The sequence below is a fragment of the Balaenoptera physalus genome (genome assembly GCF_965194825.1).
Source record: "Balaenoptera physalus genome assembly, chromosome: 7".
In the NCBI taxonomy this organism is placed as follows: domain Eukaryota; kingdom Metazoa; phylum Chordata; class Mammalia; order Artiodactyla; family Balaenopteridae; genus Balaenoptera; species Balaenoptera physalus.
In genome coordinates, this window is record NC_138886.1 from 75134776 (window position 1) to 75153590 (window position 18815).

Sequence of the window (18815 nt, forward strand, 5' to 3'; positions counted from 1 at the left end):
TAGAATCACGGAGCTAGTTGGAATGGGAAGGTTGTAAGTTTGGCGTGAACATATTAAATATAAAGTGATAATGGGATATCTGAATAGAAATTCCCAGTAAACAGTTGAACACTTAGAATTGGTGCCCAGTTTAAAGGACAGAACAGGAGATACTGATTTATGAGTAATCAGCCTAGTTCAAGTTATAAGAAAAGGATGAAATATTGTGGAGAGACGAGAAGTAATCCAAGGACTGATCATGAATGATGCTAAGGAAAGCCAGGGAAGAAGTACTGGGCATGGGCTATAGAAACTGAGAACCCATTTTAGTTCGAGAAATGATTTGTTTCCTTTTTAATAATTTAGTAAATTTTTGTAACTGGCAATGCCTTCATGTGGGAGGAAATTCAGACGGTACAAAAGAACAGAAAGTTTTTGCCTGGCACTGAGATATATGCTGGGGGTATAAAGATAAATAAGATCCAGCTCTTGCCTTCAAGGTAGAGAAATACTTAAGCAGATTATTTCAATTGGTGTGATAGGTCCTGGGATAGAGATGTGTATGGATCCATCGTAGCATTTAGGTCAGCCCTGTAAATTCAAATTGAAGAAGGTGGGGGTGGTTATGGTCTGGTCGTTGAAGGATTCCTAGGGAGGATAACAGGCAAGATGTGTATTATGCAAGGGGACCACTCAGGAGGCCAGTATAATAATCCACTTGAGTCCATGAGGCCATGAACAGTACTATAGGAATGGAGAGGAAGTTAGATTTTAAACATTTAGGCATAAAATCAGTAGTAGTATTTCATTAGCTATGGGAAATGAGGAAGAGGCAGAAATCAAGGACTACGTTTCTGGCTTGTATGGCTAGGAGTTGGTACCAAGAGGAAGAGCAAATCTGGGGGCGATGACAATGAGTTTACATTTAGATATATTTATTTTGAAATCCTGATGATATATTGAAGTGGAAATGTCGACTAATTATTTGGATATAAACACCTAGGAGTGTGAGAAGTCAGGACTGGAGATAACGGTGTTGTGAGTCATTAGCTTATTAATTGTTAAAACCCTGAGTGTAGATGAGGTGGCACAATGAGAGCTTAAAGAGGAAAAAGAAAAATAGACTGTGGATGATATCTTGGGAAATGCTGCTAATAAAGGCAGGTAGAATAAGATGGAGACTGAAAAAGGAGAAACAGAAGAGGGGAGTGTCACGGAGATGGTTTCATGTAGGAGTGGACACCAGTAACAGAGAGATGACATTTACATTCCTAACTGCATTGGCAGGAACCATTTGAATGGAAGAGTAGGAATCCAGGAGATAGAGGAAGTGGAAAAAGTAGAGAATAATGGATATAAGCTATTTTTTAGAGTTTGCCTGTGTAGAAAAAGGACATATAAGACTGTATTAAAGGTGGTTTCAGGATCAAGAAATTAGTTTTTAAGTTTAGGAAAGAATGGAACATGATAGCAGACTGAAAGAAAGGAGAAAGTTTAAAGACATACGTAAGAGCTGGATAATGCCCCAAAGGAGATTGCGGCAGGGGTGAGGGAGAAGGAGGTTGGCAAGGAGAGGGAAGCTAATGTCCCAGAGGTATGGGATCAAGAGGATAAATCAGAAAAGAGACTGATCTTGAATGAGAGAAAGGATGGCTATTGAGATTGGAGGTCAGGGTGTTTATAGGTAAACACCAAATGTGATAGATTTCATGTCTTAATTTTCTCAATTATGAAATTGAGTCATCTGCTGAGAGTGGCAGGAACAGACTTAATTGGAAAAGTGGTTAAGAATTGGAATCATCAAGGACAGAGTAGCTTATAAAGGATAAATAAAATAATTTCTGAGATGAGGGTCCATCTAAATTTGGTTACTATGGCTTTGCAGTTCTCCAGTCTGTACAGTCTTGGGATTTCCATCAACAGTGTTCAGCAGTCCAGGTTGAATGTAGAGAATGGTTCCTGATTTTGCCAGAAGGGTTGAAGAAGAGTTTGAGGGTGCAAATTTGTTGATGGTGCTCATGAGACAGTAATTTAATATTGAGAAGGAAAGGAGTCCTTGAAACTGACCTCCTCAAGGTCACTAATGGTTTCTTGGATGGGGATTCCAATGGACATTTCAGTATTCATCTTACTTGAATTCCCAGCAGAAAATGGCATTGACCATTGCTGCCTTTTCTTGGCATCTCTGACACACACTCCTGGTTTTTTGTTTGCTTTCTGAGTCTTCGTTTTCAGTCTCTTATACTAGTTTCTCCTCTTCTTTGCAATCTCTAGGTATTGACATTCCTCAGGGCAGAGTCTTGGGCACTCTTTTTCTCCATATTCTCTGTCTAGTTCAGTATCTTTAAAACTCTTTTGAACATGACCTATAATAGGACATATATTTTACATTATAGACCAGTATACACATATGTGCAAATTTATATAAATATAACTGAAAAAAAATTTAATGAAACAGTACTCTTCCTATGTGCAGTAAACTCTCTTGTATTTTCTATTTTATTTCATATTTAAACCATATTGGTCATAACCTGCTAAATTGTTTTCATAAGCTACTAATAGGTTGTGACCCATAATTTTAAAATTCTATTTTAAATTATTAGCCAAAACTTTAAATAATAATATATTCTGATGAGTAAAGGAGGGGGCTGGTAAACTGGGAGAGAATGAGTGAATAAAGGAAATAGTTTAAGGGGAGGTGTAGTGAGAATAAAGGTGAGAAAAAAGGTAGAAGGAGAGGAAATTAAGGCCAGAGAATAAAGTATTTCAATTAAGATATTTGAGATGAAGCAATTCCAGATGATGACAAACTCCAGCTCTGGCCATGGCTGTGAATGACTAAAATAGAGTTGAAATGATTACTGAATTTAGGTCAGGGAACTGTGAAGCTAGAATGTTACATATTGAATCCAGTATCCATGTGGAAGTCATCCAGGATGTTGGTGATACTGGAATAGAGGACTGTGAACAAAAGACTTTAGTAAACAAGGGGGAGAGATTAGGAGGTCCCTAGGTAGAAGCAACCAAGAAAGATCCAAGGCAATATAGTTGCATTATTTGGTCCTCAAGGGAAGAGAATCCTGTTTATTTTTTTAAAAACTTGGAAGAATAATGTTTTGACAGTGACATTGTGGAGCAAGGAGAGTGCGGTGTACTCCTTTGCTTTGGAATTGTGGGACAGGAAGCTAAAACAGCCTTCACTACCAAAAGCATTTTCAGGAGAAGCAGGAACCTGTTAAGGCAAAGTGTAAAAGGAACTATTTATAATAGGATTGAGAATATAAAGGAGTTTATTATAGACCAGAAATCACAGAGAAAATATCGGCAGGGAAGAAAGATACTGGTTTTGCCGGGAGAGAGAAAGCTTACTAGAGTATGGGATGAGAGTCCAAGAGAGAAAGATATCTAGAGGGGCTTGTATTTTGATAAGATAACAGGGAAATGAGGAGGGCATGTTGTAATAAATGATTTCATGGTTCTAAATCGAATATTATTGTCAAATCTGAACAGAATTAAAGCGAGCTCAACCTTGTACGTAGTGATACCTGGAATGGCAATTGGCAAGAAAAGTCATGGATTAAATGTGTGAAGGAAGGGTATGCAGGTCACTACTATCTTGCTACAGAAGATACCAAAGGAGACCTATTCCTTGTTTCCAAACAGTGGTTAAAGTGAGCAAGCAATGGCCAGTAATCACAAACCTTCAGCAGCTCGCCCTGTTTCTCGAGTTGGGATTGGATTGACAGGAAGGCCTCCTTCTGGAATACGACCCCCATCAGGAAATATTCGAGTGGCAACTGGAGTAAGTTTAAAACAAATTATTGAATTATTATGCGTATATCCTGGTAGAATTTGGAAAGCTTGTCTATAATAAGAGATTCTTCTTTGTTTTTCTTTATTCTATAAAGAAAACATACTATTATATAAGTATGTTTTTTGGAAAACATCTAGAAGTATAAATGTGGGAGAATGTTTGAAAGACACTGTTAAGAGAAAGAGGCCTGCTCATGCTGATATTCAAATTTATTTTAAAGTTACAATAATTTAAGTGGTATAGTGTATTGGTGCCAAAACCAAGTGAAATGGAAAAGACCAGAAATGGAATCAAGCATGTAAGAATTTAATTAATGATTAAGATGGCATTTCAAATTAGTTGGAAAAACATGGAGTATTCAGTAGTGCATGCATTCAGTAGTGCATTTCAAATTAGTTGGAAAAAGATGGAGTATTCAGTAGTGCACTCAAATAACTGGTAAACCATTTGTTTTAAAAAACCAAATCCCTCCCTCACACAGAATTCTAGATATTTTAGAAATTTTATATTTAAAAAATGAAACCATAAATGTATTAGAGGAAAATATAGGTAAGTATTTTGTATAAACTTGGCATAGGCTAGGCCTTTGTAAAAATAACAGGAAAGGGCTTCCCTGGTGGCGCAGTGGTTGAGAATCTGCCTGCCAATGCAGGGGACACGGGTTCGAGCCCTGGTCCGGGAAGATCCCACATGCCACGGAGCAGCTAGGCCCGTGAGCCACAACTACTGAGCCTGCGCGTCTGGAGCCTGTGCTCCGCAACAAGAGAGGCCACGATAGTGAGAGGCCCGCGCACTGCGATGAAGAGTGGCCCCCACTTGCCGCAACTAGAGAAAGCCCTAGCACAGAAACGAAGACCCAACATAACAATCAATCAATCAATCAATAAATAAATCTTTAAAAAAAAAAAAAAAAAAACAGGAAACATCAAGTACTGAAAAGGAAAGTATTTTTATATTTATATATTTGAATTTACAAAAATTGAAAACATCATAAAAGTTAAAAGAAAAACGACAAACTGGTTAAAAAAAAAAGTATTTGCAACATATATGTCATACATAGAGTTCAGACTCTTAAAATGAAAAAAGAAAGTTTACTCATTTGTAAAAGCTCTTTCTGTATTAAAGCTATAAATCCTATGTCCAATCAAAATTCCTTGAGATTTCTCTTGGGGTAGGGGAAGGAATATCATTGTAAAACTATTCTAACATTCACCTAGAACGGTACAAAGGCAAAAATAAGAAAAAGTACAATACTCTAATATAAAAATATAAGTAATAAGTAAAACAGTGTTCTGGTTGCTACAGCAGCCTAGAAACAAACTCTAGTCAATGTTAAGAGCTTAACGTAAGATAGAGAGTGTCATAAATCAGTGAATCAGTAAGAGAAACACACCACATTAGAAAGAATTGGTAAACTTTATAAGCTGATAATTCTAAACAGAATAATATCCTGTAAGGATATTTATTACATTTTCATTATAATTATAATAGTGAAAATTTGAAAACAGCCTTACAACAGGTTAATCTTAAATAAATTATATGTCTATCCCTATAATCGGCTATTAAGTAGCCTTTAAAAATTATTTTCAAAAAATATTTCTGGAAATAATATATCTTTATAGTACAGTATTAAGTGAAAAAAGCACTGTGGTATCAGTTTAACATAAAGATATATATATATTTATATTTACATAGAAAGAAATGAATACTCCAAAACATTCATAGTTATTTCTCTGATGCTCACAAGAGATGGTTTTGCCTGTCTCATAAGGTGCGTGTGAGGTACTCAAGCTCGGACGGTAGACTAATTGCAAACTAGATATAAGGTTGGGTCCCGTGTTTAATTCATAAGAAGAGCAGCAATTTTTGGAGGGAATAATTTTGTTAAAGTTAGGTTTTCTTAAAGTTTTAAGATTTTTCTAGAGTTTTAGGTAATATTATCAACATCATCATCAACTATACTGAAATGATTTTTCTAAAGTCTTCATATATATGGTACTGAGCTAGGGTATCTTTTTCTATTATTCTAATAGTAAGAATTTATGCTTATTAAATATTTATAAAAGGAATCTGAAATATATTGGCCACCTACTGTTTTCCAGGTTCTTTAACTAATTTTTGCAATTACTAAAATAGTAATGCTTGTTGTAAAACATGCAAAGGAAAAGTGTCAGAGTTCCCTCCTTCTACCCCAGGTATAACCATTGTCTAAGGTGTGACGTGTATCCTTCTAGATCTTTTTCTATCCATTTACAAACACTAACACACATCCATATATAATTGTATGGTTTTAGTATTTTCCAAAATGAGGACAGTGCTATATGTATACATTCTTATTTATCTTGTCCTTTTCTTTCAATAATGTATTATAAATATATTTCTGTGTGAATACATGAATATCTACTACATTCTTTTTAACGTGTGCAGTTTTAATTTATGCTTTCTTCTCTATACTTTCATCTGGTAAATTGTTTTTAAAGTGATATAGTTATTTGAGTAGCTGTCATAATTATGCTTGCATAGAGCCAAAGAGGAAATTATTCAGAAGGTTTATCCAAGGAGAGATTTAGCATTCTTTCCCAAAGATCACTCAGGATAATCCTGAACTCATTTCTTTTGAATTTGTAGTTGACAGTGTTCCTGTATACAGTGTATTCTTTGGAATGTGTTACTGTTCCTGGCCCCCATACTCAAATTAATTACCAAGTACTTCTCAGAGTCACTTGAGAACTATGTTAGCTGATAGAATTTGAGGCTACCAGCTAAAAGAATTAAAAACAATCAAAATCAACCAGAATGGTTGTATCTAACCTCTATCTAAAATTTCTACTACATATTTAAATCTACTACTTTATTCTTTGGCAGAGAGTGAGAAAAAAGAAAAGAGGGAAAGGAAGATAAACAAAAGAAGGGTATCTTGGAACAGTTTCAGGCTGTCCTTTATACCTTCCCATGCCTGTACATACTATATGAACTGACAAGAAGGGAGTCTTTTGACCTTTCCTCAGGGTGTATAATATTACACTAGATTCTGCAGACCTGAAGTAGAGAATCATGTAGAGTAATAATATGAATGCTTGCTGAATGATGGAAACTCTTTAATACTTATATGGCTATCTTGTGATGTAATTATATCTTTTTTTCTCAAGATGAAAATTTCTTTATTTTTTTCTGATTTTAATGGTAATATATACTTACTGTAATAATGTTGAAAATATGGAATTATATAAAACATAAAATAAAAATGAACTATTATATAGGGATAAACTTTGTTACTATTTTTAAATGTAATCCTCCAGACTTTATTTTACAAAAATGGAATTATAACCATTTCCTATGGTTAAATAAGAACAAATAGGTGGACATTTTGCTCCTTTCCAGTTTGGGAGTACTATAAATACATCTACACATAGAATTTTAAATTTTAAAGAAATGTATTATTTAATTATCATAGAATTTTAGATGTTAATTTTATTTAATATTTCAGACATTTAAAAATGTAAGGAAAATTTTACAAATTATATAGAATCTTAGTTTTTTTTAATATTCTCTTTGCAGTCTTAACAATATTAGAGGCACAGTCTTTTTCTTGTTTATTAAAACTGAATCTTGTTTGTCATTTAGATGCCACCTGGAACAGCAAGACTGGGCTCTCGTGGTGGTCCCATAGGGACAATAGGAGTTCTGTCCTCTCAAATCAAAGTTGCTGATCGTCCTGTGACACAACAAGGTTTGAGTGGAATGAAAACTGGGATGAAAGGTATCTATTTTAAGAAGATGAGTATATTTTGTACAAGTATTACAGTATCATATTACTAAATCAGAATTATAGACTGAAAGAGGCTATTTTACTCAATTCTTATTCCTTGATTCACAAAATTGTAAGGGTTAAATAAAAGAATGAATGTGAAAATTCATTGTGAACTAGGGAGTTATATACATATATTGGCTATTTTAATCTTCATTTTTCTGAACATAGAAGTTTGCTATAACTTTTCCTAAATTGAAGTATAGTTGATTTACAATATCATGTTAATTTCAGGTGTACAGCACAGTGATTCAGTTATATATACATATATATGTGTATATATACTCCTTTTCAGATTCTTTTCCCTTATAGGTTATTACAAAATATTGAGTAGTTTCTTGTGCTATACAGTAGGTTCTTGTTGGTAAACTTTGCTATAACTTGAAGAAATTTGAAATAATTTGAAGAAAAGAAAAGCTCAGGAATAAAAATTAGATTTCTAGTACTATATAGAAATATTCTGAAATACTTTTTTTTTTTTTTTGGTTTCTATACCAAAATGACACTGGTAAGGCATTTGTGTATGTATGAGAAGTGAGTCAAGAAGTGTTACTTTTGGTAATAATTAATATTCCATTATAATGCTTAAGTAAGGAAGTGAGGCTAACACATAGATTTATACTACATCTCTCATTATGCCTCTCTATGTTTAGAAAGGCATAATAATAACACTATATGTTATGATTCAGAAAGTTGGTCTATAATATATATATAATTCAAAGCATGGTGAACTGTTTTATAATGAGTTTTTTATTTTCTGTATTTGTGCAAATGACTTATCAGGGATGAAGATACTCTACTGGTACAAAGTTAATTATAAGATATCATACTACCTTCTGTAATACAGTATATCATGCCTTTCAGGAGACTTAAATTTTCTTACTTGTATTATAATACCCTTAGCTCACTAAATATTAAAAACCAATTGATTATTGGACTTCCCTAGTAGTCCAGTGGTTAAGACTCCATGCTTCCGATGCATGGGGTGTGGGCTCAATCCCTGGTTGGGGAATAAGATCATACAAGCTGTGTGGCATGGCCAAAAGATGAAAAAAATAAATTTGATTATTTAGAAATGCTTGCTTAATAATTATCAATACTGTGAAGGAAAATGAGTCAAAATTTTGTAGTTGTTTAGTCTTTAAAAATGTCTTCATAGAAGTGTTTATGTTTAATATTATTTATTTAAAAACAAGGGTAGAAACATACTGCAATTCTATAGAGAATTCATCAAATTTTATTACTGTATTAATTTCTCCTTTAAAACAGAACCAGTATCATTTAAGATAGTCATTTTCTACTTCAAAGCCTTGTGCGAAAGAGTTCTAATTGTTACCATCATGCACCACTATCTGCTGTGACTTTTGTTTTTACCTGTTCCAGTTTCTGATTTCCAATTCTAGTGAGACATTCTCTCCCTCTTCTCAGCATAGACCTCAGTCAGTACTCCCTAGCCATTTCTCTCATGCCTTGCAGGGCACTTCACCTCTCTGAAGGTTTGGGACATTTAACCTAGGAATACTTTTTTAGTCCTACTGAAACGTAAGATTATGTTTCTTTCTAAAAAGTCTCTGAAAAAATTATGTAAAATCATAATATCTTGCCTACATTGAGAAATTTGTAGTCTAAATCTGCACTGTCCATTATGATAGCCAATAGCTATATGTGGCTATTTAAATTTAAATTAATTAAAATTAGGTAAAATAAAAATTCATTTCCCAGTAGCACCAGCCATATTTCAAGTGGTCAGTATTCCCATGCAGCTACTTTATTGGACAGTGCTGCTATAGAATATTTCCATTGTTGCAGAAAGTTCTTTTGGTTAGCCCTGTTCTAGACCCCCTTAGACCCAGTTTCCATTCAGCCAACCTGACCTGTAGAGTCCACTGTTTTTGTTTTTGTTTTTTTGAGCCCGCTGTCCTAACACTATTTGTGGTCTTAATTCAAGCTTCCATTATGTCATGATGCTAAGATATTCTCTTTTCTATTTCAGTGCTTCTTCCTTATTTTCAGATTTACTGGGGCATTTGTGAGCACTATTAGAGAACTGTTGAGTGTAATTCTGGTTGTGCTTTTGATTTGCTATTTTGGTGGCATTTTCAAACTGAACACTAATACTTAAAAAAATGTTTTTTAGGTCCCCAGAGGCAAATTTTAGACAAATCTTATTATCTTGGGCTTCTTCGGTATGTTAAAATACTTTTTTTCTATGCATGATCATGAAGTTTTAACTACGGTACTTATTAAGATAATTAGGTTGTAAAGCAATTATACTCCAATAAAGATGAAAAAAAAAGATAATTCGGTGTCTGTTAATTCCTAAGAATTTTGTATTCTAACATCATTTTTGGTTAATTTGGCTGTAAACAGATGTCATCACAAAATGTGGTGATACAGTTAGGCTGAGGTTTTAAATTTTATGTATTTGAATGTATGTGAACTATATATTTCAAGTTCACTGTTTTTCATTTAGTAGTAATCTTTTATGCTTTTTTCACTAGTTATTCTGAAATATATTATTCATACATATATGTATTAATGATAAAATATATATGCTTATTTATAATATATTTAGTACAGAGTTTTAAGTAAGTATGTATTTGATCAGTTGCTATAAATGTGGCCTAATTTTAATTAATTCATAAGCTTTGTTATATATCTCTAAGTATGCAGCTCTAAATTAAGAACTCTTTTCTCCTTCTATACCTACCTTTTTCTCTGCTCAGGTGTCCTACTTTCTTATCTCCATTTTTCCATTACACTTTGTTTTCTTGTTGGCTCATCCTCTATATCTTCTTTCTCTCTGACTTGCATTCCATTTAATGCATCCTTCTATCGTGTCCTGAAAGCTCTGTTTTCTTTCTTAGTCCTTAATTCTTTTGTTGTTCAATTACCTGAATCCTTTTGATTCTCAAACTCCAGAAGGCAATAGGAGAAGGGTAGGTTTTCTCCATCTGTCCTCAAAGCTGCCATCAGTAAGAAAGATAGTGAGGCCATCAGTTGAATAGCATCTTTTGATATCCAGCCACTTTTTAGTCAAAAGAAGGGAAGGTGATAGAGCTATTTCTCATCAATGCATTATTGCCTCTCTTCTCCAGGATTTGTGCTTCTGTATTAAAATACAGTTTTACCTATTTGTGTAGTTGACTGTAGAGCAGTGGTTCTCAATTGGTAGTGATTTTGCCCCCCAAGGAACATTTGGCAATTTTTAGACACATTTTTAGTTGTCATAATTAGGTTTGGGGGGTGTGCCACTGTCATCCAGACCAGAGATGCTGTTAAACATCCTACAGTGCACAGAATACCACCCCCCTACCAAAGTATTATTCAAAGACCTAAAATGTCAATAGTGCTGCTCTTGAGAAGCCCTGTCCTAGAGGGCAGCAAGAGCTGTAAGGGTGACAATTAGGTATCTACTTCTGTCTTAGATTGTACCAGTTTGCCCAGGTTTCCATTCCAGTCCTGTTTCATCTTTTTTAATGAATAGAGAACCTATATCAGTTTATCAGTTGGGATATACCTCCTTAATCAAATAAGCCACTTAAATTGTTTTTCTTTTTTTAGTGAAATTTCACAAAACCATTTATATTATTGTTACACATTTATGAAAAGTTTGTTTCGTTTAACTAGAGAGACTGTTTTCTGGATTGGAAATATTACTGACTTTTTTATTTCTTTTCACTTAGAAGTAAAATAAGTGAACTTACAACAGAAATCAATAAACTTCAGAAAGAAATAGAAATGTACAATCAAGAGAATTCAGTATATTTGTCATATGAAAAGAGGTGAGTAATTTTGCAGTTAAAGTATGCAAGGTATGTTTTTATTATGAGTAACATTTAATGTAGTATGTATCAGGAGTTTAATACTGAATTTGTAGTTATACATAATATTCATAATGTTCATCTGCCTATTTATGTATTTATGAATGTTTTTATTTTATGTTTCCAGAGCTGAGACTTTAGCTGTTGAAATCAAAGAGTTTCAAGGACAACTAGCAGACTACAACATGGTATTTGTTCTTTTCTGAATTTCTTTTGAATATTTTCATTGTTTTTTACCAATTTAAAAAATGTTACTTTAAATACCAAATAATACATGAATACATGAGTAGTGAGAATGATTGAAACCATAGAAAGTGTAGATATTAAAGTTTCCCTTTGCTTTCTCCCTCCTTTCCCTCCCCAAAAATAATTTGGCTTAACAGATTGATAAGTATTCTTCAAGCCTTTAAAAAAAAAAAAAAAAAAAAGAATTTATCAATACTTAAAAATACAGAAACATGCACACTTTTTTTCCCTAACAATGTTAAAATAATAATTTTTAAAGTAGATAAAATTTATTGGGTACTAGCAATGTCATTACTTTAAAAATGTTTTTGTCTTTCTATGGAGTGTTGTCATCATGAAATTTTAAAAATTTAATTACTTAGTCCACAAATTACCTTCATCAGTATGTTTCATTCAAAATACAGTGTTTGCCTTCTGTCAAAATAGAGTATCTAACATAAACATAGTTTTGCTTCCTAATGTGGACTTCCAGAAGATGCTTCCTAATGTGGATTTCCAAAAGAAATGATCCTGTTGGCAGTGTTGATTACTGCCTCAATCTTTGGGGTAATCTTGGCCCCATGAAAATTTCTAGTGGCAAAATTTTCTTCCTTCCTACTCTGTAGGTACTTTAGGCAGCAGTGGTCTCTGGACTTATTGAAAACTTTTATCTCACTTCTCCAACTAAAAAATAGTGTTACACAAAATAAGAAACATGCCACCATAACGGTTAGGTAAATTATGATATACCTACTTGATATTGTTACATTGTACTCATAAACAAAATTTCTCTGATTATAGTATATTGTAATTCTCACATTTGTTGGACTTTATAATCCATAATATTCTGTAAATGATGTTCTGTTCTAAATATGAGAAGAATAGTTTTTTATAAAATATAAAAAGACATTAGATGAAAGGGATTTTTAGTTGTACTAGAATGCATTAGGTAAGTTACTTAATATAAAAATATTAATAACATGTAAAATATGCTGTTTGTAGGTTTTTCTCTGATACAGAGAAAGCAGTTAGTTAGCCAGGTATCTAACATATAGTAAGGTCTCAATAAATATTAGAGCTCATTAGCACTTATTATTCATACCACAATTGAAAATGTGGTACATAGTAATATATATTACATTAGGAAAGCTTAGTCTTTTAAAATCAATTACATCCAAATAGTTTGCTTTTAGTAGCCTCCTGTTCAGATTCTGGCTCTACAACTTGCTAAATCTCTGTATCTGCAAAATGTGGACAAAATATCTACTTCATAGAGTAATTGTGAAAATTAAGTGAAATAATACATCTAATAAGTTCAGAACAGGGTTTGGTACAAGGTAAATAGGTAAATATGTTTGCTATTCCTGTCATTGCCTAACTCTTTGAAGTAGGCTAACTAGTGTTCTGTTTGTGCCTTGCCCTGTTGTTTTTTTTTTAATTTTTTTTTTAATTTTTAGAAGACCAAGAAAATCATTTTACATTTACACTGGTGTAAATTTGTAAATCCGTTAACACTCCTCCCCACTGAAAAGAAAAAAAAAGAGAGAGAGTGAGAGATCTTCCCCCAGATTTTGTCTTCTCAACATCCTTCTTTATAAGCTCAGACATCTTTTCAGAGCAGGCAAAGCTCTTTGAGGTACGATCGGCAGGAAGAGTAGTTCATTATTGCCTACTTTTCCACCCTAAAGATGTAGTTTATTGATTGCCGTAATTCATAGTATATGCTTACTTAGCTCAATATTTGTTTTTGTCTTAGAATGTAAAGTACTTGGAAGTATTAATACTTAAATGACTACTCATTAGTTATAAGATTGAATACCTATATTATGGATTACAGAGAAAATTTATGAAGACTAATATAATATGTTTTTTTTTATACTTTTGTTTTTAGTTGGTAGATAAACTTAATACCAATACTGAAATGGAAGAAGTAATGAATGATTACAACATGGTAAGAAAATTTATAAGTATAAGCAATAGATCTACATAGCCTCCAAAACAAAGCATTTTTCTCTAGAAATAATTTGATAAACCTTATGTACCTTGGAGATAGGTATTACTCTGATCCTAAATACTACTGTTATAGTTGAGTTCCTTTAGTTGCTCTTTTAAAATTTCTTCCTGTTGGTTGGCTCTCCCAAGTGGATGCTTCAGTGTCTTTCTACAAGGCTGTGTTTGAACTGGTCTCTCACTAAGCATTAGTTAAGGAGTCCCGTCTACATATCCTTGTATATAAATTAGTTTGCAATACTTCTGGTTTAATATTTGTGCAAATGGAGCTGAGTACTCAATGAAGAGTTTTATTAGAAAGGGAGAAAATGAATAGTTACCATATGATGCCAGACATAATACTACTTTTGATTAGTAAATGAGAATTTGTGTTCTGTGGTCTTGGATTATTTGGTAGAAAACAGTAAAATGATAATTGCTAGCTTAATTGATTATAAACATTTGGAAGAAAATAACATACAACTTATAGCATAGTTTATAATTTATACAATCAAAGACTATTTTATAAAAGCATAGGATTTATAAAATGACTTTTCTAAATTGGGATTCTATTAATAAAAGCAATGATAATGTAGTGAAATTATTCTTAGCTTTAGAACACAGGAGAATTCCCAATTTAAAAACTGTATTTTTAATGCCAAATGTAAAAAGGTAAAATCTTTGTGTTTTTTTAGTTTTTTGAGATGGGTCCAAATTCTAGGCTGAATATGCACAGGTAGTGTCAACTAGGAGTACTCAGGTAAAATCCTAAATGATTTAAGAATACAACTTGCATTGGGTGTAAATTTAACATATTACTAATCAACTATTGAATACTTAATAAAATCTTGAAATTCTGTTTACATTAATGAAGTTTACATTAGATTACTTGACAGATCAGTAAACAATGAATATTTTTGGTGTGAGATTACAATGCCTGTGAAAAAGACCGTTTCTTTGTATTTGGTGTTTGTAGTGGTTTGTTAAATGAAGCATACTGTATTTTTTAAAACTTTGCCTGTGCCATTATGATTATTATAATAATCTCTAATTGGTTCATAATCAGAACAACCTTTAAAGAGATAGTTTGGTCTAATGGTAATTTTTTATCAATAACTTTTGTGTTAACTCTTTATTCAGCTTAAAGCTCAAAATGATCGAGAAACACAAAGTATGGATATTATATTTACTGAAAGACAAGCGTGAGTACAGTCCATTTAGAAATCAAACAGATTTATAAGTGACTTGTATAAGGTAGTTTAACTTCTGAGCCATTTATTTCTTTACAATTTTGTTAATTGGTTTTCCCTGATGTATTTTTTTATTTAAAAAAGTTGAATATTTGCAATACAAATTGTATTGTTTATGTATCTTTTTTTTTTTTTAATTTTCATCTAGTATTTTATTTTTTTGGCTATGTTGGGTCTTCGTTTCTATGCGAGGGCTTTCTCTAGTTGTGGCAAGCGGGAGCCACTCTTCATCGCAGTGCGCGGGTCTCTCACTATCGTGGCCTCTCTTGTTGCGGAGCACAGGCTCCAGACGCGCAGGCTCAGTAGTTGTGGCTCACGGGCCTAGTTGCTCCGCGGCATGTGGGATCTTCCCAGACCAGGGCTCGAACCCGTGTCCCCTGCATTGGCAGGCAGATTCTCAACCACTGCGCCACCAGGGAAGCCCCCTTGTTTATGTATCTTATCTTCATTCAGAGAAATAAAATTTCTATGTCTTGGAGTTTAAAATCTAAGATGGATAAGAACATCTTCATCTCTACCATTTGCAATCTTAACTTGAGCTCTTTTTTTTTTTAAAGATTTGTTTATTATTTATTTATTTATTTTTTATTTTTGGCTGCGTCGGGTCTTTTTTTTTTAACATCTTTATTGGAGTATAATTGCTTTACGATGGTGTGTTAGTTTCTGCTTTATAACAAAGTGAATCAGCTATACATATACATATATCCTGATATCTCCTCCCTCATGCGACTGCCTCCCACACTCCCTATCCCACCCCTCTAGGTGGTCACAAAACACCGAGCTGATCTCCCTGTGCTATGCGGCTGCTTCCCACTAGCTATTTTACATTTGTTAGTGTATATAAGTCCATGCCGCTCTCTCACTTCGTCCCAGCTTAATGCGTCGGGTCTTAGTTGCGGCACGCGGGATCTTTGTTGAGGCATGCAGGATCTTTCATTGCGGCACGCAGGCTCTTCATTGTGGTGCACAGGCTTCTCTCTAGTTGTGGCACACGGGTTCCAGAGCGTGTGGGCTCTCTCGTTTGCGGCACGTGGGCTTTAGTTGAGGCACGTGAGCTCAGTAGTTGTGGCACGCAGGCTTAGTTGCCCCGCGGCATGTGGGATCTTAGTTCCCCGACCAGGGATCTAACCCTCCCCCCCTGCATTATAAGGTGGATTCTTTACCACTGGACCACCAGGGAAGTCCCTAACCTGAGCTTTTTAACTAATTCGAATTATGAGATTTAAACCCCAGTCTAATGAAACGCACATTATTATTCAGTGGGCTATTTATATTATTTCATTATTCAATTATTAATTGATAATTAGTTGTTATATTAGTAATCTAATCATAGATGTAGATTATTTGTGCATCTTTTTTTTTTTTTAAAGATTTAGCTGCTTCAATTTAAGCAGAATGTTGAATATCTTTTCTTTTTAATTTAATTTAATTTATTTATTTATTATTTTTGGCTGTGTTGGGTCTTCGTTTCTGCGCGAGGGCTTTCTCTAGCTGTGGCAAGTGGGGGCCACTCTTCATCGCGGTGCACGGGCCTCTCACTATCGTGGCCTCTCTTGTTGCGGAGCACAGGCTCCAGACGCGCAGGCTCAGTAGTTGTGGCTCACGGGCCTAGTTGCTCCGCGGCACGTGGGATCTTCCCAGACCAGGGCTCGAACCCATATCCCCTGCATTGGCAGGCAGATTCTCAACCACTGGGCCACCAGGGAAGCCCCCTGTGCATCTTTATATATAACCTGGTTAAAGACCAAATACCAAGTAACTTTGAGTTTGGCTATAAGGTAAATGTGGCAGTGACAGTAATGCCTACAAAGATAATAAATGGATGTAGTGTAGTTATCTTAGCCCATTTGGGCCGCTATAACAAAATACCATAGACTTGGTTACTTATAAACAACAGGAATTTATTGCTCACGGTTCTGGAGGCTGGGAAGTCCAAGATCAAGGCACCAGTATAGTCCTATTCTGGTGAAGGCCCTCTTACTGGTTCATACCTAGCGCCTTCTCAAGGTATCATCACATGGTAGAAGGGGCTAGGGAGCTCTGTGGGATCTCTTTTATAAGGGCACTGATCCCATTCATGAGGATTCCACCCTCATGACCTTATCACCTCCCAAAGGCCCCAACCTGCTAATACCATTACCTTTGGTGGTTAGGATTTCAACATATGAATTTTGGAGGGACACAAATATTCAGACAACAGCTTTAGTTAACATAATTATTCTTTATTGACTTTTTGACCTTAATTATTGTCTAAAGCAGTGCAAACAGAAGATGAGCTATTTTATACATACTAATACTGCACACATTTTGTTCCATAAACTTATCAATATTAATTTCCTTGAGAGCAAGGATAATAATTAACCAAAATTATGTAACATCAAACATACTGTCATATTACATCTGCATGTACAGTAAATATTTGATGAAGAATAGGATGTTAAATATAAGGATGAACTATTTGAAAGATAAATGTAATTTTCTATTGATGAAAAACAAAGGAATCTCATTTTCCCCATCTATCATTTGATGCTACTATAAAGTGCTATCTTTTTTTTTTTTTGGCTACACTGGGTATTAGTTGCGGCATGCGGGATCTAGTTCCCTGACCAGGGATTGAACTCAGGCCCCCTACATTGGTAGCACGGAGTATTAACCACTGGACCACGAGGGAAGTCCCTAAAGTGCTATCTTAAAAATTACAAATATACTGAAAGTCTCTTCCCTTTTACAAAGAAAATTCCGTATTCATGGTGACCAAGCACTTACTTGAAAACTTCCTTTTTGTTGTTGTTGTTCTGGTTTTAGACCATTTAGCAAATATTTATCATTTACTACATATAAAATACTTTCCTAGGTACCTAAAGAATAAGAAATAATAAGGTATAACCTGTTGAGGACCTTATATAGTTTAGAACATTTAGGTCCTCATTTATTTCATCATTTATCTGCAAAGTTATATGATACCCAGGTCAGATTTATAAATATTATATGTACATGTTTTATAGATATTTTATCCAAAAGATAACTCCCAGATTATAAATTTAAGAATTTCATAGGTTTTTATGTCTTATTTGGTTCATTTGATTAAGGAAAATGTTCTTAAAATAAAGTACTTTGTCCTGAAAATGTCAGCAGTTTCAAAACTTAATATCTGTAGTTTGTAACTAAGGCTGAGTGAAATAGGTTCTCCTGACCCTTTAAGAGGAAATTTAAATTAAAAACAAAGTTATTTTTATAAAGTTTATTTTTATATATCACAGGATGATAGATTTATTTCATGTGTTAATCAGATAACCAACATCTTAATAACACGAGACTTTACCTTGACTCTGTACATTCAGAGGGAGCAGGAAATGTCATACCTTGAGAAAGCAGGTATAAAAATCTTGTTTTTATTCTCTTCTCTTTTAGTACCACCATTTACTGTGGTATGAGACCATCTAGTTTATTATGGAACACCTATTTTTAATAAATTGGTTATAGTATATAGCCTCAATATGTTACTGTGACGCCTGTGGCTTTAATTCAGTTTCATGTGCCTGCTTGAACTAATGATTCTCTTCCAGTTCTAATGTCTACACTTTTCTAGTTTGGTGTTAGCTAAAATCATTTATCCTTTAAAAATGTATGTAATTATAATTTTAAACCCATTTATTTTTCTTTGTTTAGTCAGATATCTATTGAATACCCAATATTTAATTATAAGAGGCTTTTGAATGTAAGAGATGAAAGGTAGTTTTTGCTCATTCATATTATATTTCATTTTACTACATTTCTCAAATATGAATATTTGCCTCAAATTAAGAAACGATATTTTGGTAAAATGATAGGTTATTTAGAAAAAGATGCCTTATATTTTTAAAGTTATCTCACTCTTATAATTGAGATTTAAAACCATAACATAATTTACATTATCTGTTAGGAAA

General features: G+C 33.7%; 1 protein-coding gene across 9 annotated transcripts in view; it reads left to right on the plus strand.

Annotated features, from left to right (window-relative positions):
* IFT74 (intraflagellar transport 74) overlaps positions 1–18815 on the plus strand; it is an 81301-nt gene that overhangs the window by 2788 nt on the left and 59698 nt on the right. For 8 of the 9 annotated variants that reach the window (XR_014266012.1, XR_014266013.1, XM_082470471.1 and 5 more), the window contains 7 exons: positions 3643–3781; positions 7418–7553; positions 9739–9787; positions 11288–11386; positions 11553–11613; positions 13542–13601; positions 14780–14841. Coding sequence is in view for 7 of the 9 variants with exons in the window: in XM_082470471.1 (XP_082326597.1) it covers positions 3662–3781; positions 7418–7553; positions 9739–9787; positions 11288–11386; positions 11553–11613; positions 13542–13601; positions 14780–14841 (587 nt within the window). In the remaining 2 variants the exon portion in view is untranslated. Of the gene's footprint in view, positions 1–3489; positions 3782–7417; positions 7554–9738; positions 9788–11287; positions 11387–11552; positions 11614–13541; positions 13602–14779; positions 14842–18815 lie in introns of all 9 variants that reach the window. The other variant, XM_082470466.1, reaches the window with a different exon arrangement.